The sequence below is a fragment of the Erythrolamprus reginae genome, chromosome 3, assembly GCF_031021105.1.
Source record: "Erythrolamprus reginae isolate rEryReg1 chromosome 3, rEryReg1.hap1, whole genome shotgun sequence".
In the NCBI taxonomy this organism is placed as follows: domain Eukaryota; kingdom Metazoa; phylum Chordata; class Lepidosauria; order Squamata; family Dipsadidae; genus Erythrolamprus; species Erythrolamprus reginae.
Window position 1 is genome coordinate 224,763,872 of NC_091952.1, and position 21,815 is coordinate 224,785,686.

Here is a 21,815-nt window from a genome sequence, read left to right on the forward strand (position 1 = left end):
TTCCTCCCAGGAGATTCCTAGAGAGGCCCTATAGAAGCTTCTCCCCACCTTTTCTGGCACTGTTTCCTCCCAGGAGATTCCTAGAGAGGCCCCATGGAGGCTTCTCCCTGCCTTTTCCAGTTACAGTTTTGGAGGCTCAGGTTTGTAAGTGGAAAATGGTTCTTGAGAAGAGGCAAAAAAATCTTGAAAACCCAGTTCTTATCTAGAAAAGTTGGTAAGTAGAGGTGTTCTGAGGTAGAGGTACCACTGCATAAGAAATCCAAATCTAAAATGTAGACTACAAACCCTACTTCTTAAAAATACTCACCCACATTTATCCTATCATATACGTCCATATCATTGACCGGAGCAAGGTATTAACACTCAACGGTCCCAGGCCTGCTGGCAAAGTTGAGTTTTTAAAACTTTGCAAAAAAGCCAAGAGGATGGGGGCATTATGAATCTCTGGAGGGAGTTGATTCCAAAGGTCTGGGGCCACCACAGAGAAGGCTCTTTCCCTAGGCCCCGCCTGGCTGATGGGACCTGGGGAAGGCCGATTCTGCGGGATCTGACTGGCTGCTGGGATACATGAAGCAGGAGACTGTCCTGTAGGCAATCTGGTCCTAAGCCAGGTAGGGTGTTGGTTCCCACATGGAACAATTGGTTCCAATTGTGTCAAGGACTACTCATACTTGTTATAGTATGTGAAACCATATCCACCTTTCCTTGCTTTGGTAACAGACAGATCTGATACCACATACTACATGAAAACTAATTCCCACATTTACCTGGGTGACTTTAACGACTAAGAATTATGAGTTGAGTAGGCATTAGTTGGCCCTTGACTTTTTCTGAAGGTAGTTTTCAAAGTGGAAGACTATTGCAAGGTCCAAAGTAAGCATGGCAAGAGAAATGTGAGGATTCCCAAGCAAACACAAAGATACGGTAATCATTTGCAGGGGAAAAATGGTAATCAAGGAAGGGGTTAAACGACTGGCTAATCTCCCGTCACCAGTTCATATTTACACTTCTTCTCTTTTGAACAGTATTTTTTAAATAGCTCAGTGCCCTCCTTCTGTGTTAGACCAACTCCCCAAATGTATGACCTCAGGATCGCCAATTCTGTGCAGTGCTAATGCACTATAATATTAAAGTAAAGAATGATTCTAAATAGGTCTTTGACATCTTGAATTTTTATTGCTCCAAGGAGCTATGGTGGCACAGTGGTTAGAATGAAATATTGCAGACTAACTCTGTCCACGAACTGGAGTTTGATCTTTACTGGCTCAAGTTTGACTCAGCATTCCGTCCTTCCATGGTCAGTATTGTTGGGGGCAATATGCTGACTCTGTAGGCTACCTAGAGAGTGCTGTAAAGTACTATGGAGTGGTACATAAGTATACGTGCTATTACTAATGGTAGTATCCTAGCAATTGTATGGAAATATAAACAAGTTATGTAAAATCTACTGGGAGAATGCTTATCTTTCATGACCAGCAAAACAACTTAGATAAATATACTAGTTGATTATTGCAATGTACTCTACATGAGGTTACCCTTGAAAAGTGTTTGGCCGTGCAAGCAGTTGTGGGTATACCTAGGTTACACCCACATTACACCAACATTCCGTGTTCTGCACTGGCTTCCAATTGGTCTCCGGTCACAATTCAAGGTGATTGGGATGTATTACATGGTATGATTGCATTAGTGAGATTTTAATCAGGTTTTATATTATTGTTATTATTGTGATTTAATTGTTTATACCGTTTTTGCTATTTTATTGTTGTAAGCCACCCTGAGTCCTTCAGGAGTGGGTGGCATATAGATTTAATAAATAAATGGATAGCTAGATAGCTAGATAGCTAGATAGCTAGATAGATAGCTAGCTAGATGATAAATAAATAAATACTTCTATGATTAGCTTAAATATTAAGCATTCTTAGAGTATGGCATGGGATCAGATTACCTCCGGAACTGCCTGCTACCGCACGAATCCCAGCGACCGATAAGGTCCCACAGAGTTGGACTTCTCCGGGTCCCGTCGACTAAACAATGTCGTTTGGTGGGCCCCAGGGGAAGACCTTCTCTGTGGCGGCCCCGGCCCTCTGGAACCAACTCCCCCCGGAGATCAGAACTGCCCCCACCCTCCCTGTCTTTCGTAAACTACTCAAGACTCATTTATGCCGCCAGGCATGGGGGAGTTAAGATATTCCTTCCCCCTAGGACATTACAAGTTATGCATGGTATGTTTGTGTGTACGTTTGGTTTTATTACAAGGGTTTTTAGTTGTTTTATTAATTGGATTTCTACATGCTGTTTTTATCATTGTTGTTAGCCGCCCCGAGTCTGCGGAGAGGGGCAGCATACAAATCCAATAAATAAATAAATAATATGAATGTTATGATTTAAACATGCAAGCACCTTATGCTAGGAAGTAATTTATAGCATCTGGAATACTGTACTTGGAATAGGACCGCAAGAAAAACACTTGATTTTTAAAAGATTTCTGTTTTCTGTATTTGTTACACATTCTTCTATATATTTGTCATAGAGCAAGAACACTGAGCTTGAAGCACATGAATGAAACAGAATGCAGATTCAAAACAGAAGTAGACTTTGTAAGCTTGTTTTTTGTTCTTTTTTATCTTTGGAAAAAATGTTATTGTGAAGTTATTGTTATGTAGAATGTAAAGATTTCAGTTCTTTTTCCAGATGATCAAATATGTGAGGGCTGTATGTTCAGGCTTTGCTCATATGTATCTTAAACTGATAAGAGAAATGTGACTTAATTAATCTCACCTGTTCACTCACAATTTAGTGACAATCCTATTTCATGGTAATTCAAAGCATACCCAAGACATTCCCTTAAGATCAATCAACCAGTACCCTGTTTCCCCCAAAATAAAACATCGCCTGATAATAAGCCCAATCGGGCTTTTGAGTGCATGGCTGAAGAACTTTTTTTTTCAGGGTTGGAAAAAAATATAAGTCCAGGTCTTATTTTCGGGGAAACTTGATACCATTGTTCTATTTGAAAATGCATTTGATTGTGCTTCTAATATTCATGTGGATAATGCAGGGGTTGTATGTTACAAAGCATTTAAAATATTTTATTTCCTAAAGTTTGGGTTTTCTTATTCTAAAGGAATCTTCACAACCCGTGAAAATAGTATCCGTGACTAACCCATTAGTCTTTCTGAATGCTAAAAGGTTTTACACCAATATATTAGAAATAATCCATAAGGAGTGGACATGTGCACAGCAGCTGTCGGAAGATATGACCAAGGTAAGATCCACTTAATCTGACTCCACTAAAAAGTTCAAATTTTGTTTCTGAAATATCTGACAAAGGAGGGGTGAGGCTCAATGGTGGGCTGCTAGCCGGATGCCTAATTGGGCTTGCTTCCACGGCTCTGGAGGTACCGTGATTTCGAGCGGAATTATGCTTCTGTGCCCATGCAGGTAGCAAAATCCTGGAAACAAAAAACCTTACGGGCACACCTGCGTCTTCATGGGCGATTTAGCTACCTGTATGGGTGCAGAAGCATAATTGTACTCAAACTCACGGTACCTCCAGAGCTGCAGAGGCGAGCCCAATTAGGCCTTCTGGCTAGCGGCCTACCACTATGTGAGGGCTGCAGTGGCTCAGCAGTTAAGATGACGGGGTTGTCAACTGGAAAATTGACCGCTCAGGTTCAAGACCTGAATACCGTGTGACAAAATGAGCTCCTGTTACTTGCCCCAGCTCCTACCCACCTAGTAGTTTGAAAGCATGCAAATGCAGGTCCTGGTAGCTATTAGGTACAACTTCAGTGGGAAGATAACAGCATCTGCACTTTTGGTGTATAGCCATTTTGGCCACATGACCACAGAAATATCTTGGACAATGTTGGCTCTGTCAAGTAAGAAATTAAGATGAACTCGGTCCCCGAGTGTCAGACACGATTGGTCAGGAAAAACCTTTATCTTTTGTGAGACCGCCTCCTACCGTATACCTCCCAGCGACTAATAAGGACCCACAGGGTCAGTCTTCTCCAGGTCCCATCAGCTAAACAATGTCAGCTGATGGGCATGTGGACCTTCTCTGTGGTGGCTCCAGCTCTTTGGAAGCAGCTTCCTCCCGAGATCTAGACTGCCCCTACCCTACTGGCCTTCCCAAAAGCCATAAAGAGCTGGCTCTTCCGGCAGGCTTGAAGTATGCATGGTTGTTTTAAATTGTTTTAATTGTTTGATAGCTGTTTTTAGTTTGACTCATTATTTCTAGGAGCTTTTATGGGCTTTTTAATCTGTATTTGGTTGTGAGCCACCCAGAATCCTCTGGGAGTGGGGTGGCATGTAAGTCAAATTAATTAATTCATTAGGTGTAAATATGGAAAGAGATATAAATACACTGCTAAAAAAAAAAGGGAACACTTAAACAACACCATATAAGTCCAAGTAAATCAAACTTCTGTGAAATCAAACTGTCCACTTAGGAAGCAACACTGATGGACAATCAATTTCACATGCTGTTGTGCACATTCAACTTTGTACAGAACAAAGTATTCAATGAGAATATTTTATTCATTCAGATCTAGGATGCGTTATTTGAATGTTCACTTTATTTTTTTGAGCAGTATCCATGGAACAATGCTGGTTATTAGAGAAAATCATTGCCTTCTTTACCCCTCTCCCCTGAATCCTCCCCTTGTGGAAGAGTTCTGTACCTGTATTTAATTTTATTGCAATAGAAATATTTCTGCTGATTTCACTTAAATATGGTTGAGCAGATTTCACTTAAATATGGTTGATTTTTCAAAACTGCAGATCACTGTAAGCAAAACAAATTGATTATACAGTACAAATGCTCTCCAACCATAAAAAATAATTTTTGAGGATATGGAATTCAATCAATTAAGATTGAAGCAGTAATCTGTTTAGAACTGAGACCACATTTGGAATACTGTGTTCAGTTCTGGAGACCTCACCTACAAAAAGATACAGTATTGACAAAATTGAACGGGTCCAAAGACAGGCTACAAGAATGGTGGAAGGTCTTAAGCATAAAACGTATCAGGAAAGACTTAATGAACTCAATCTGTATAGTCTGGAGCAGTGTTTCCCAACCTTTTTTGAGCCGCGGCACATTATTCATATTTTCAAAATCCTGGGGAACACTGAACGGGGGGATGGGGGGGGGCGGGGGGGGCTAAACAAAAGTTTGGACAAAAAAAAATCTCTTCCTCAATTTCACTCTATTTCTCCCTCCCTCTTTCTCTCTCTTCCTTCCTTCCCTTCTTTCTCTCTCTCCATCCCTTCTTTCTCTCTCTTTCCATCCCTCTTTCTTCCTCTCTTTTTTGCTCTCTTTCTCTCTCCCTCTCTTTCTCTCTCTCTCCTTCCTTCCATCTATGTCTTTCTTTCTCTCTCCCTTGCTCTCTCTCTGCCTCTCTTGCTATCTCTCTTTCATTCTCTCTCTTTCGCTCTCTTTCTGTCTCTTTTGCTATGTCTCTTTCTCTCTCTTTCTCTCTCTCTCTTGCTATCTCTTTGTCTCTCTCTCTCTCTTGCTATCTCTCTCTCTCTCTCTTGCTATCTTTCTTTTTTTCTCTCTCTCTTGCTATGTCTCTCTTTCTCTCTCTCTCTGTCTCCCTCCCTCTTTCCTTTCTATCTCTCCCTCCCTCTTTCCTTTCTATCTCTTTTCTTTCTATCTCTCCCTCCCTCTTTCCTTTCTATCTCTTTCCTTTCTATCTCTCCCTCCCTCTTTCCTTTCTATCTTTCTCTCCGTCCCTCAGCGGGGGCAAAGAAGAAGGAAGGCAGGCTGCAGAGGGCACCGAGGACAAGAGCGCTCGCTCGCTCCCTCGCCCTCTGACTTCCCTCCCTCGCTGCTGAAGGGACGAGCATGGGCACGCTGCAAGAAGGGGTTTTTTTGCTTTTTTCCCCCTTCCCCCGCCTCACGGGAGAGTGAGAGAGAGAAAGAGCAGCGCCCTGTCGGTTCTGAGCGCAGCCAGGGAGAGCGGCCTCGAGCCGAGTGCGAACTGCGGGATGCGGCAAAGGACTCCTTGTCAACCAAAAAAGGGTGGGGGTGGCAAAGGCAAAGCCTGGGAGGCGGGGAAGGGAAGAGCGGGAGACCCCCAGACAGAACGGCTATGGGGAAGGAAAGACGGAAGGAGGGAGGGATTGAGAAGCGAAGCCAGGGAGGGCTGAGAGAAAAGGGGAGCGGCGCGCGCGAGAGAGGGGCGGGGCGTGCATTCCCGAAACGGATGGAGAAAGCCCTCTCTCGCACCGAAAGCGCTCCCAGCCAGGGGGCTGCGAGAGAGGGCTGGGAGCGCTTTCGTCCCGAGGAGCTGAAGCTGCAGCCGCAGCCGCCACGAGAGAAGTCGCACCCCAAGGCAGGGGGCGGCAGCGGAGGAGAGGGGGCAGATCGGGCGGGGAGCTTGGCGGCACACCTGCCTATGTCTCGCGGCACACTAGTGTGCCACGGCACACCGGTTGGGAAACGCTGGTCTGGAGGACAGAAGGAAAAGGGGGGACATGATCGAAACATTTAAATATATTAAAGGGTTAAATAAGGTCCAGGAGGGAAGTGTTTTTAATAGGAAAGTGAACACAAGAACAAGGGGACACAATCTGAAGTTAATTGGGGGAAAGATCAAAAGCAACATGAGAAAATATTATTTTACTGAAAGAGTAGTAGATCCTTGGAACAAACTTCCAGCAGACGTGGTAGATAAATCCACAGTAACTGAATTTAAACATGCCTGGGATAAACATATATCCATCCTAAGATAAAATACAGAAAATAGTATAAGGGCAGACTAGATGGACCATGAGGTCTTTTTCTGCAGTCAGTCTTCTATGTTTCTATGTTTCTATGTAACTGGCAGCTGGGATCCAAAAAGGCAAGAAATTAAAGTAGATGCTTCTGATGCTCAGCAAGAACACCCATACATGCAGACTGATGACGCCTCTGTTGAAATTGTCCAAATTGTGATGAGTTGTAGAGTTTGTAGAAATCAAGAATTCTATTAAACATGCAGTATTATTTGTTTGTTTGTTTGTTTGTTTGTTTGTTTATTTATTTACTTACTTACTTACTTACTTACTTACTTACTTACTTACTTACTTACTTACTTACTTACTTACTTACTTACTTACTTACTTTTTTATTTGGATTTGTATGCCACCCCTCTCCGAGGACTTGGGGAAGCTCACAACATATATGAGACAATAATAAAATCAATCCAATTAATACATAAAACAGTCCATAAAAATCTACCTAAAAACTTCCACGGGAGTGGTATGCTGGGAGTGGTTGGGTTGATAGGCAGAATTTATCTTCTGAAGATGATTAGACAAATTCATAGAATGAGGAGCTGTCAGTGTCATTTTAAAGTAGTCCTCAGACATAAAACTAGTGGATGCTATCTACTGAAGAGACAACTACGAGTGCTTTATAGCCTTTCAGAGCTTCCAGAAATGATTTAGTTGTTTTCTAAAACTTAATGGATTTTGCGTTTAATGTAGTAGACAGCTACAGAAATAGAAGTTAGAGAATCAAATGGAAGCAAGCTCCTTTTCTATTTAATACTTGAGAACGTAAGTATATTTTGATGTAACAGTTTTAGATGTGGCTCTTCAATTGTCCAGTGATTATCAAAGTAAGCATATTGTACTCAAAAAAGAGACTGAGGGCAAAAGATGAATCCATTAATACAAATAGAGATATCTGCCTACAGAACTTTATTGTTCCCTCCTGTCTAGAAGAAGAGTGCCCTTGAAATGCAGTTAGTATTGATGCAAGATCCATGTCTTGTCAGACAAAGCATACTGTCGGGCTTGAAAGACCAGGTCTACACACAAAAAATTAATTAAATGCATTTATTGCTAAGAAGCCTATGCACAGGAATCTTCTCAATTAAAGGTCAGCACTTGCTTAGAGAGTTAGATAAGGGTCAATGATATTCCAGCGGCCGATAAGGCCTTCTCCGGGTCCCGTCGACCAAACAATGTCATTTGGTGGGCCCCAGGGTAAGAGCCTTCTCTGTGGCAGCCCCGGCCCTCTGGAATCAACTCCTCGCAGAGATTAGAATGGCCCCCACCCTCCTTGCCTTTTGCAAATTACTCAAGACCCACCTATATCGCCAGGCATGGGGGAATTGAGACATCCTCCCCCAGGCTTTTATATTTTATATTTGGTATGTATGTGTTGTATGGTTTTAATTGCTGGGGTTTTATATATGTTTTATTTTTAATATTAGATTTGTTTCACTGTTATATTGTTTCTATTATTGTTGTGAACCGCCCCAAGGGGCGGCATACAAATCTAATAAATAATAATAATAATAATAATAATAATAATAATAATAATAATAATAATAATTCAAGGGGGGTTGGACTTGGGCTTCGTTCATTTGTGGCCAAGTCAGGATTCTAGGCTGATCCCTCTTTTAACTCCACCCCCGGGTTCTGCTACTCCCTTTCTATACATAAAGTTATTCCTTGCTTACCAGCTGTCCTTTTTAGTGACTAAAGTTATGGCAGCACTGAAAAGTTAATTTTACAACTTACAATTATTGCAGCATCCTCACAGCCATATTTTATCATCTTCATGCTTCCTACGCCTCTGAAAAGCAGAGTCAGTGGAGAAGCTGGCAGTACAATCCCATGTCTCACTTAACAGCTGTTGAAGTGAGATCGTAACTCCACTACAGTCATGTATTTATTTTATTTTATTTATTGGATTTGTATGCCGCCCCTCTCCGCAGACTCGGGGCGGCTAACAACAGTAACAAAAACAGCATATAACAATCCAATATTAAAACAGTTTAAACCCCTTATTATAAAACCAAACATATGTACAGACATACCATGCATAAAATTGTAAAGGCCTAGGGGGAAAGAGTATCTCAGTTCCCCCATGCCTGGCGACAAAGGGGTATTTAAAGAAGCTTACGAAAGGCAAGGAGGGTGGGGGCAATTCTAATCTCTGGGGGGAGTTGGTTCCAGAGGGCCGAAGCCGCCACAGAGAAGGGTGTTCCCCTGGGTCCCGCCAATCATTCTCTCTCTCTTAGCGACTCAGTCATTTAGCAATAGAGTAGCCATCCCAGTTGTCACTGTTAAGTGAGAACTGCCTGCAAATGTCTCCTGAGCTCATGCACAACTTCAGCTTTTCATTTTTAAATTTATTTTTATTTATTTATTTTGTCCAATACACAATAATACACAATGGTTATAGAGGATACCTTCAAGTAAAATATATTAGAGAAAGAATACACAATAATACACAATGGTTATAGAGGATACCTTCAAGTAAAATATATTAGAGAAAGAAAGAGGAGAGAGTATCGGAATAAAATATATCAATGAGAGAATAAAAGAAAATATATAGGCATAGAAAAGATATATATGAGATATATATGAGATAGGGAAAAGACATATGAGATATAGGAAATACAATAGGACAGGGGATGGAAGGCACTACCAATCTCTTCCTTGTTAGTTTAAAGCAAATAATAGTTTTCTGTTCTTCCTAATTTGATAAGCTATGGTTTGAATTTACCTGCAAACAATGATTGAACACTAAAATAAAAACAATCCCTTTGCAAAGGAAATGCATCGAGCATTGTGTCTCAAAGCAAGAATAGAACTAGGGAATCAGTGTTGGTGGAAAGTGGGATATATAAACATTAGGCTTTTTGAAGGCTATCGAAAAACAATAGCATTATTTTACTTATGAGTCAACTACGTATGTGTGCATACGCCTGTAAGCTGATAGTTCTATATCTGCAGAAAGCATGTTGGCTTATTTCATGCTTATTTCTTAGTCAAGTTTAAAATTAATCAACACTTTCCACCCAGGCTGCTACAGTTAATGAAAGAAATCAAATGCAAATACAGTAATTGGTTTTTTTGCCTCTGTTAAGCACTGCTACTAGTAGTACTAGTAGTAGTACTAGTAGTAGTACGATAAAAACTGTTACTGAATCTAAAGAAAATTTACATAGTTTCGGAAGAATATAGATACTGATCCTGTACACGCCTTTATTTTAATATATAGGGGTTTTTTTGGGGGGGGGTTGTGTTTTTTATTTTTCTTATTGGATGTAATGTTTTATGTATTCTATCTACTTTGTATTATATTTGTAAATATTTTTTTAAAAAAATACTACTACTACTACTACTACTACTACTACTACTACTACTAATAATAATAATAATAATAATAATAATAATAATAATAATAATAATAATCCCCTGAGAATTTTGCAGCTTTCTCCTTATTATTTGTCATTATGGGTTAGTTTTGCATCCCAGGGAATAACAATGCTGCAAATTTTCCCCATAGCTTTAGTAATTTTTGGAAACCTGTTCTTGGAAACATGATTGCAGGGAAATTATATTCAAATTGTCTTTTTGTCTTAGCTTGATCTGTATATAATATGCCTTTTTAAATGATAATATTGTTATTCTGGCAGCCACGTTCTTGAAGGTCTATCATGAAGAAGCTTGGCAATTTCAGAAATAGTGGAAAAATAACTGTCAGGGTTCTTAGCAGGGCAGATACACACTGTATTCATAACAGTCAAAATAACCATTTTTGAAACAGGAAATAAGAAATAGCATTGCAATCAACCATGCTGCTTTGCTTTTTGTTTCAGTATGAACAGAATGTATTGCTCACTTCATTATCCAATGGAAACTGCCATGGTGAGTGAATAATTCAAGAAATAGTCAGCGCTGACTTTTTCTATTAATTAATTTATTTATGTTTCATGTTTTAAGATTGCCCTTTTCCCTCAAGAAGATTGTCAGGTTGTTGTATCATGGAAAAGGATCCAATTTTCTGCTTTCCACACATCTTCCATTTGGCATAGAAAGGGAAAGGACTAGAACATTGTTTCTCCACTTTGGCAGCTTGAAGATTTGTAGACTTCAGCTCCCAGAATTCCCCAGCCAGCAATATTGGCAGTTCAGTTGAAATCTACAGAACCAAAAGTTGCCAAAGTTGAGAAATGCTGGCCTAAAAGTATGAATCCCCAAAAAGGGATATCAGTTTGTCCCCTGCAATGTAATTCATGTACCTTCAATTGAAGGGATTATGCTGACCATGTAATTAATTAATTAATTAATCTATCTATCTATCTATCTATCTATCTATCTATCTATCTATCTATCTATCTATATATCCATCCATCCATCCATCCATCCTTCCTTCCATCCATCCATCCATCCATCCATCCATCCATCCATCCATCCATCCTTCCATCCTTCCATCCATCCATCCATCCATCCATCCATCCATCCATCCTTCCTTCCATCCATCCATCCATCCATCCATCCATCCATCCATCCATCCATCCTTCCATCCTTCCATCCATCCATCCATCCATCCATCCATCCATCCATCCATCCATCCTTCCATCCATCCATCCATCCATCCATCCATCCATCCATCCATCCATCCATCCATCCATCCATCCATCCATCCATCCATCCATCTATCTATCTATCTATCTATCTATCTATCTATCTATCTATCTATTTTGTCCAATCTACAATGAAGGTTATAGAGAATATACTCGTAGTAAAATATATCAATGAAAGAAGAAAAGATATAGGAATAGAAGGATATATGAGATATAGGAGAGATATTTGGACAGGGGACAGAAGGCACACTAGTGCACTTATGCACGCTCCTTACTGACCTCTTAGGAATCTGAAGAGGTCAGCCTTGGATAGGGTGACAGTCATGAGCCAATTGCACATTGTGACCCCTACTGGTGCGCAGTCATCTAGCGCAGGGGTAGGCAAAGTTGGCTTTTCTATGACATGTGGACTTCAACTCCCGGAATTCCTGACCTAGCATGATTGGATCAGGAATTCTGGGGGTTGAAGTCCACAAGTCATAGAAGAGCCAACTTTGCCTACCCTTGGTCTAGAGCAGTGTTTCCCAACCTTGGCCACTTGAAGATATTTGGATTTCAACTCCCAGAATTGCCCAGCCAGCGAATGCTGACTGAGGAATTCTGGGAGTTGAAGTCCAGATATCTTCAAGTGGCCAAGGTTGGGAAACACTGGTCTAGAGCACCGGTAGCAACCCATCCCTGATTTAGAGATGTCGATAAAGCACTCTGAAGCAATATATAAATGCTATTGCTATGTCTCCACACTTAAAGCAGATATTTGCCTGGATATTGATTATTTTCATGAGTTACATTTCTAGGACCAGTGGGTTGTTTGTTCATCCTTCAATTCTTCTATGTCACTGACCTTGTGGTTAATTAGAAAAATGACTTATGTCTGCAACATTGTTCACACCATGGCCTCTGCAGCTTAACAAACATACAGAGTCCACGACCTGGAAGGAAATAGCACAGGCTGCATTCATTTTGGAAAGAAAAGCCCATTTTTTTCAATTTCTAAAAAAGAATTATTCATTTGGAAACTTCTACTTCTTCCAGAAGGGAATATAGACCCGGCATTTGCTGACCTAAGGCGTTCATCCTTACAACAGCATCCCAGTGAAAAACACTATCTAATATTTGACTGCAGTGGATTGACTTTTTTTGACTACACTGGTATCTCTGTACTTATTCAGGTATTTATGATCTTCTATGTGTTCATCTTTCTCTATTTTTAAAAAATAAAACCCATTCTACATTTAGTTGGTTGAAGCTGTCAACAAAATCAGAAGATTGGTACATAAAACTAAATACCCTAATAGGCTTGCCTCCCTTTTAAAAAAAAAAACAACACATTTTTTTTTACTTCAAGAATATTGCAACTCCACAATTCAGAACCACATATTTCTTGATGTTCCTGAAATATGCATACAATCTCCGGGGGGAGCTGGTTCCAGAGGATCAGGGCCGCCACAGAGAAGGCTCTTCCCCTGGGTCCTGCCACACAACGTTGTTTAGTCGACGAAACCTGGAGAAGCCCAACTCTGTGGGACCTAACCGGTCACTGGGATTCGTGCGGCAGAAGGTGGTCTCGGAGATATTCTGGTCGGTGCCATGAAGGGCTTTATAGGTCATAACCAACACTTTGAATTTTATTTATTTATTTATTTTGTCCAATACATAATACACATTGAAGAGAAAGATATGTAATAATATAAGTAAAGAAAAGAATGGAAGATATAAAAGTATAGGTGAACATATTTGAAAGGAAGAAAAGATAAATGAGATAAGGAGAGACAATTGGACAGGGGACGGAAGGCACACTGGTGCACTTATGCACGCCCCTTATTGACCTCTAAGGACCTGTAGAGGTCAATCGTGGATAGTCTAAGGGAAAAATGTTGGGGGTTAGGGGTTGACACTACTGAGTTGGGTAATAAGTTCCAGAAACTGACCAGAAACTGATCAGCAACCAATGCAGACTGCGGAGTGTTGGTGTAACATGGGCATACCTAGGGAAGCCCATGATTGCTCTCGCAGCTGCATTCTGCACGATCTGAAGTTTCCGAACACTCTTCAAAGGTAGCCCCATGTAGAGAGCGTTACAGTAGTCGAACCTCGAGGTGATGAATTCTTGGTATACCATTGGAATAAGTGTAATCTGCTTTCAATTTTTTAAAAATTGTGTTCTCATGTATCAGGTCAGGCACCAACAACCTATGTCAGCATTTAAAATGACTCAGTGGAGAAGTCACATTTTGAATATTAATTGCAGATTAGGTAGGGAACAACTGCAGGATAATTATTAATGAAACTTTTTTGTTTTGGTTTTCCAAGAAAAGTAATCATTGAGGAACAAAATGTAGGACAAGATCTTCCTCCAACAAACCTTTTACTGCACTGTACTATACAAAATTGCATTTGTTTTAATCTGAATTACAAAATCGTACTGTTTTAGAGGAATGTCTACATTATAGAACACCTCCCCCTAGCGGTTATTTGGAATACAGCTTATGACCCCTTCAACCTTCAATGTACTGTATTTTGTAACACTTTTCGAATGAGTCTAGAACGAATATTAATTGTTTTCAACATTTATATATAAAATTAGTGGACCACGCAACAGTTGAATCAAATACTGCATCATTTCTTAGTTTATAAACCTCCACCATTCAAACTACTCTTTCAGATTCTTAATATTTGACTAGATTTTGCCTCCGGATTTCATTCAGTAGATGCCTATTTGGTATTCTATTAATCCTTCCCCATGTCTTTCTTTCTTCCGCACCTAAGAACCGATTTCAGATAAATTATTTCTTGATTTTTTTGTTCTTTGACTCCTGAAGTTAAAGCAAGTGACACGGTACACTGTAGATGCTATTATCACTTTATACCTTGTTTGTGTTCAGTTCATTGCTTTGAAATGCATGGGCATTTGTTATATGAATCATTGCTAACCAAACAAGCAAGGAAGCAAACAAACAAAGATTTTGTAAAGCAAATACAACAGGGATCTGTCATTATTCTGATAGGAAACAACAATTATGTTAGATATATGAGACACTGCTGAAGCATTGCTTCAGAGTCTTATTATGACCTAAACTTGGTGCAGAATAAGGTACTAATTTGCTAAAATTTAACTTTGAGAGAAGGACATTAAAAAGAATTATTATTGCTTTATGCACCCCATCCATCTCATATAATTGACTGTCATTCACCGCTCACTGATTCGCTCCATGAGACCAGACCATTTAATGAATTTATTTATTTTTTGCTACTTATCACTTAGTCTTGGATTTAATTCACATTCATTCAGCATCCATTCCTTCTTGATCTTTGGTGTTGTTATTCACCATTTACACTTCTTAAGCATCCGTTTCCCACAGCATCAACCTAGGCGTGAGTTCCAGGGGTGGGCAGCAGGCAGGACGGGGTGGAACGCAGTTCCAATGGTGGAAATGAAGATGTGTGAACAGCTCCAGCTGATCGGTGGCTGTCACTTCCTGGGTTACTGGTCTTGTCTCAGCTCTCCTTTTTCCCCCTGCTGCTGCTGCTGTGTCTGCGCTCCTTGCTTTTTTCCTCTTTTCTCCTTCCTGGCCTCGGATGAGCTTTCCTCTTCTTGCCCAGCTCCCCCCCCCCCAGTGTCATACAGCCACCTCTTGCCTGAGTTGCAAGCAGAAGGTGTGGGTGGAAGCGGCGCTGGCAGCATTTATGTTTCTGGCAGCACCAATTCACCTAGCTACCCAGCCTGAGGCGGGGCAGGGTGGGGCCTCTACCTGCTGCGGGGTGGCGCAGCAGGTAGAGTGCTGTACTGTAGGCCACTGAAGCTGACTGTAGATCTGAAGGTCAGCGGTTCAAATCTCATCACCGGCTCAAGGTTGACTCAGCCTTCCATCCTTCCGAGGTGGTTAAAATGAGGACCCGGATTGTGGGGCCATAGCCTAGCTCTGTTAAAAAGTGCTATTGCTAACATGTTGTAAGCCGCCCTGAGTCTAAGGAGAAGGGTGGCATAAAAATCGAATAAATAAAATAAATAAATAAATAAAATAAAATAAAGAAGAGCACGGGAAACACGAAGCAAATTGTCACCCCAGTGAGCGACACTGGTAAGGTTGTAAGTTGAGGACTTAACAGTTCACTTGAGCGATGATGATCATTCAAGTCACTTCCACTTGGTCACATGGCCGGCAAGCCACTCTTACAAAATTAGCCACACCCACAATGTGGCAGTAAAATTTTTGGCTTTCCATTACTGGTGAGTTCCTCCCGGTTTGCATCAGATTGCATGAACCATTAGCAGCCCTCTGGTGACATGAAGATGGCATCATAGATTTGGTTCTGTCTGTGCCGGTCAATGTGTGCCGCCATCTTTTTCTTTTCTGAATTTTCAGCGATATCTTCAGCGTTTAGACGGCTTCTCCTCTTCCACTGCTTGAAAAAGAGCCAGCCGGCTTTCCCCCAGGTTAATACTGACCTTTATTTATTCGCTTGATCAGCTCCGTGGATACCTAAACAGAAAAGGAACTGAATGTTTTAGAAACTAGTAAAATCTGAAGAGCTTTTTATCTATAGCAATGACATTATGAATCTTGGTGGAAAAGATTGCTAATAATGCCATTGAAAAATGAAGGGCAAATAATAATAATTTAGAAAAATAGACAGATTGGGATTTGGGGTTATGTTTTCATTCCTTTGTCTATTTGGCATAAAAATTAATTCTATTAATGTTTTTATTTGTATAAAACAGTTTTAAAATGCTTCATAAAACCTCAATAATATATATCAATATTTCCTCTCTTTTAGATTTATATGGATGCTCAGAAAAATAATATAAACATTTCTCTGGCAAATTGCAAAGGCAGGTACCAATTTTCATCGAAGATAATTTTTATGAATGATGTTTAACTTGTGATGTTCCTGTTCCTCTTTTACCAAGCCGCCTTCTCTTATTGCAGCTTCTTTGAAAAAGGCACTGAAACTCAACGGAAAGCTAGAACTGGAGAATGCTGTCTTCTATGAGTCTGTTTCTTCGGCTGTTGCTGCCATTCAGTTTAGCAAGGTAAATCTCAGTCTATGAGAAAAACAAATAACAGAGGTTACTTCAAGTTACCTCTTTCTACACCGAACACCCAATTTATAGACAGATAGGGGAAAGGGAAATATTAAGCCCTTATAGGTGTGCATATGTGTGTTTACTTGCCGCATACCTCTCAGAGACCAATAATTGCTCACAGAGTTGGCCTCCTCCGGGTCCTGTCGACTAAGCAATGTAGGTTGGTGGGACCATGGGGGAGGGCCTTCTTTGTGGCTGCCCTGGCTTTATGGAACCAACTACTGCCCGATGTCTGTACTGCTCCCACCCTGCTGGCCTTTCATAAGGCCACAAAGACCTGGCTTTGCCGGCAGGCCTGGGGGCCATAAATTTACATCCTTGATGGCCAACTCTATGAATGACGTGCATGTGTATGATTGTGACTGCCCTTTTAAAATAACTTTTTATGGGGTTTTAGTTTAGATAATGTTTTAGTTTTAGATAAGGTTTGACTTCTTTTTATTGCTTTGTATCTATTTATATGGTATTTATGGTTGTTGTAAGCCGCCCTGAATCCTTCGGTATTGGGCGGCATAGAAGTCGAATGAATGAATGAATCAATAAACAAACAAACAAACAAACAAACAAACAAACAAACACTTGTTTATTTTCATCATCGAATATTTAGGAGCTCTAAAGAAGCATATCTGTTTCTAGCTTGTCCCGCATAGCATATTTTCATCTTTCATTAAAGTGTTTACAGTGGGACTGTAGTTACCTGCAATAGTGAAGTTCAGACATGAATTAAAGATTATGTGAACTTTAAAATCTCCCTTTTACTGCTAATTTCTCCTACTTTCCCGATGAGGATCGCTTCCACCTGTTCCTTCTCAGCAGATTCATATCCTCTTTCCACACACAGCATTTTCTGAAATGGGGAGGGGATCGTGGTGCTGCCTCCCAAAAACATTTCCCTTTCCTTCTGGAAATGAATGACACGGGCAGGTGGGCATCTTCTTCTCCTGGCCCAGGGGCCAGATCTGGCCAGGAGGAAAGAGAAGCTGAGACCCAGCTTCTCTTTTCACACAGCACAGTGCTCCATGAGACAGTCTGGCTACCGATGTCAGCTTCTTCCTTCTCCCGCCATCAAATGAAAGCGAATGTGTGGAATTGCTGAAGGATTGTAGGCGGATGTGTGCAGCCAGACGAGCCAGAGCGATAACGGTGGACAAGGGGGAAACCTCTTTGGGCTCGGCTCTGCCCCGCTCCAAGTTTTGTCCTCTGAGGCTTCCTACAGGAACAGGAAATGCCTCCCGCTGAGGTGTTTTTTGCAGTAGCGGCAGTGGCTGAAGCCATTGCAACTAGTACACTCGAACGGGGAGCATTGCATACCTGATCCCTTCCTTCCCAAATCAAACAATCACAATTATGATTGTTGTAAATTGTTCTTAGAGGCTCCATAAATACACACCTAATTTCATAAACAGGCCCAGTGCCAATCAAATGCTAGGGCCCACTGCAACTGATATGAATACTGTATGTCTGCCAAGTTGGATTTCACTCAGTTTCTCATTTTTTTCAGTGTTATATTTATTCCATCTTGTTTCTCCATCAATTTCCATGAAACAAACAAACAAACTGAAAAACTTTATTGATTTATGTGCTCATTTTCTGATTATATATATATATATATATTTATAGACACATTTCCTTATGCACTATTTTTGAAAATAGTTTTTATTATGCCTTTTTCTCTGTATCGTTAGCAAATGGAGTGTAAAATTTGAGAAAGGTTTTTGTCAACACAAAACAGCCCTGGAATAGGTTTGAAAAATGTGAATGAATTAACTCAGTAGCACAGTTGGCTACATGATCTGCCTATCAATCGGTAGGTAGCGAGATGATGGGAATTAAAGGTAAAACTTACCAATGATGGATTTCTTAGCGGATAAATAGATCAGCGAAATTCAGGATTTGCAGCTTGAAGATTTGAAATGCAGGAACCACCTTCCTTGATGTCATGAATTTCAGCTGCAAGATGGGTGGCAAATAAATGTAATAAATATTTTATTATTAAAACAAAATAAATAATAAAATGAAATAAAATATAAAATAAAATAAATAATAAAATGAAATAAAATATAAAATAAAATCTTCTTGATTTGGGTTTAATTATCCATGAGGCATGGCTGATTCTGATAGCTGTTCACAAAATACAAGATTTTGCTGCCTTTTCCCCAGATTGTGGGTTTCAAATCTTAGCTATCAGCCGTCAACATAGCCAATGCTGAGAATTCTGGAAACTGAAATTCTCAAATCTGTTAGGAAGCCCACAAGAACAGCCCAGTAACACCACTTTTCCCCAAACTGCATTGGTTGCCATTTGCTTCCACGTGCAATTCAAGGTATTGGATTAAAGTTCTTCATAGTATGGACCAAGGTTACTGGAGGGACCATCTCACCCCATTGGGATTGGCCCTTCCCATTTGTACTAGCAGAGGAGTCATGCTGTGGGTAATGCCAACCCAATGGAAAGCCGAGATCCAGGGGTAGGGCCTTCTCTGCTGCTACTCCTGCCCTATGGAACATCTTGTCCCTGATGTGAGGCTCTGCCAATTGGCCTGGGACCCCAATGGGGGAACAACATAGTGGAGGTGGTTGATTGATTAACAACAGATCCTATCTCTCCCAATTCCATACCCATGTGCCGTTGATTTTAATCTTTGGTTTTAATCTATTCAGGTTTTAATATACCTGTAGATGTATTTTTTATGTCTGATGGCTGTCCAGAGTTACCTTACGGCAGTGCTACTCAATTATTTTCTGTTAAGCCCCACACTTAGGAAGAAGTAAACATTTCGTGCACCCCCCAATTCTCCACTGAGATGATTGTTTGCAATATTCGGCACATTTTCGCTGATAAAACTCAAGCGGCTTATCAGCGTGATTGGGGTGCAATGTGTTTAAATAATGCCTTAATTTATTTGGCTTCAAATAAATGTCTGCTGCCAATATTTTTAGACACAGAAAACATACCGGTCTTTCCTTGTCTCCCACCGTAGACACCGCAACATACATTTTGTCATATTTCCTCATCTTAGCTTTAAGGAGACTTACTTTGGTCTCATTACCTCCGTCTCTCTCCTCCTTTCTTTTCATCCCTGTTAAATATTTTCCATGGTGTCTCTTAAGGGTTTGTTATCTGCACTTCGTAAATCCTGCTCTTTGCGGTGTGCTATTGTTTAGTGCAAAGCCCCCTACTCCCTGCAGCAAAAAAAAGGACACATTTCCTGGAGTCACACGCCCCCTAGCATTGCTTTGCGCCCCCCCCCACTATTTGAGAAGCACTGCCTTATGGTAAGATGGGCGGCCAGTAAATTTTATAAACCAACCAATCAACCAACCAACTAGAAGTCTTCTGAACATTTGCTGGCTGGAAATTATATGAGTTGTAATCCAGTATACCTGGAAGGCAACCAGTTGGAGCAGTATGGTTTATGTTACACTATTAAGGACGCAGCCCTCTTTCATTGAGAGAGGAATGTAGATAGGAAGCTTTGATTTTAGCACTCTTTCATTTTTCAAAGTGATAATGAGAGAGAGAGAGAGGGAGGGGAGGATAAATAGAAATATGCATGTACATCTGAGTGGGATCAGAGGTTACGAAATATGAAATATAAATAAATAAATATGCACGCAATAAAATGGCTTTATTTTTTTACATTACAGAACTTTTGCAAGCTTAATGAACATACTGAGATTTGATGCCAGTCTGATTCCAGCCTGTCTATCAAACTGCTCACTTGCAGAAGGAATGGTGCCAAAGAATTTCTTCAGATGTTTAAACATGAGGTTTTGTTGGTGATAATTGCCAAGCATATTTAACAAATTCAACAGCAGCAGTGTTTTCTGCCTATATTTCTGGAAGGATTTTTCTCTGAGTTAACTTCAGCAACAGGGTTTATTTTTATAAACTTAGATTCTTCTTCAATGATCATATATTTTTCTATACACGAAGAGCTAAGGAATAGAAAGCAATTTAAGGTACTACTGTACTGTGATATATGCTGTTTTAGCTGTCTTATTACAATTTAAAAGTATAAGGGTGTGCAGAAGAGAATGCAACATAATTGAATTTTGTAATACAATGTATCTAAGCTAAAATCTGACCTTTTTAATGTGCAATTGCAAACTGAAATAAAAGGCCATTTTTCCCCCTGTTCACTGTCTGGAATTAACAATCATATCTTGCCACTTCCACATTCTGCTAAATTGAAGTTATTATTTTGATGTTTGTCTCTTTACTGCATATTAAATGAAGAATATAAAAGGATTTCATTATATATTCCTTTGATAATAAGTTTTAAGTTTCTATATCAGTAGAATTCCTGGCAGGGAAACCATTGCCATAAACAACGGATAACTAGCATTCTTTCTTGTATCAAAAAATACATGAAAGGTTATAAATATTGTTCTTATTTTTACACACACAAAGTTGCTAAGGGATTGTTGCAACCTTTAAAGGCCAAATGCAGTTATAGCAAAGCCAGACTTATTTCCCCATTCAGCACTTCATGGGTCTAGCATGGGACAAAAATTTCTAGCATTCATAAGCAGGTATTTTTTAATTTAGAAAAGCCTTTCTCATCAAAAACTGCTGTGCCAGTAAATGTCCTTACCAAAGCAACCAATAAAAACAGTGCACTTTTAGTATGCACGGAGCCATATCTCATTTATATTTGTTTTACTTTACTTTCTTCCCTGTAATTATGTATTGTTCCTTTCTCCAAAATTATGCATTGCTCCTTTTTAATTTTGAGCTGTTGTGAATGTAAATTAAATTAGTACTATTACATTCAGTGGAATGTACGAATATAAACTGGGGGGATCTAATAGAGACTTATTTTAAAACTATATTGTAAATGAAAGAGTCTGTATTTTTATATCAATATATTTGCACGAGAAGAGTTAATGTGATTTTTCTGCCCTAAGATTCCTGACACACAAACATAGTTCCTCAAACCTCTTTTTATTTCAATGGCTGTGAATTCTGTTAATTCACAGCTGGAATAAGTCCCAAACAATGTTAATTAGTCTGACAGAAGAAGTCTGCCACGGTCTTTTGGAAGAAGGCTGATAAGCACCAACCTTTATCTCTCTTGACACACTACCAAGACCAAACAGAACACGGAGTCAAAACAGAGCTGCTGAGTTTCACTGACCAGAATTGAACCTTGCTTCCTGCAAGGAGCACATCATGTTGCTCCTCTTTTATGTCCTATGGGAGAGGCCAATCAACTCCAAACCTTACTCCCGAGTAGTCCTTTTCTTCCTCAACCTTACTCCTGAGTAGTCCTTTTCTTCCTTCTTGCCTTCTGGTAACTCTGCATGTACGCATTGGGAACAGGCTTCCTCAGTTCCTCTGC

The 21,815-nt window shown here is 40.1% G+C and overlaps 1 protein-coding gene across 7 annotated transcripts in view; it reads left to right on the forward strand.

Annotated features, from left to right (window-relative positions):
- Positions 1-20,611, forward strand: part of SLC26A7 (solute carrier family 26 member 7) — an 86,002-nt gene extending 65,391 nt beyond the window's left edge. For 6 of the 7 annotated variants that reach the window (XM_070749219.1, XM_070749220.1, XM_070749215.1 and 3 more), the window contains 7 exons: positions 2,531-2,597; positions 3,125-3,265; positions 10,614-10,662; positions 12,417-12,553; positions 16,161-16,215; positions 16,313-16,416; positions 20,119-20,611. In XM_070749219.1, the coding sequence (XP_070605320.1) occupies positions 2,531-2,597; positions 3,125-3,265; positions 10,614-10,662; positions 12,417-12,553; positions 16,161-16,215; positions 16,313-16,416; positions 20,119-20,154 (589 nt within the window). In that variant the 3' untranslated portion in view covers positions 20,155-20,611. Of the gene's footprint in view, positions 1-2,530; positions 2,598-3,124; positions 3,266-10,613; positions 10,663-12,416; positions 12,554-16,160; positions 16,220-16,312; positions 16,417-20,118 lie in introns of all 7 variants that reach the window. The other variant, XM_070749222.1, reaches the window with a different exon arrangement.
- Positions 20,612-21,815: the final 1,204 nt, after the last annotated feature.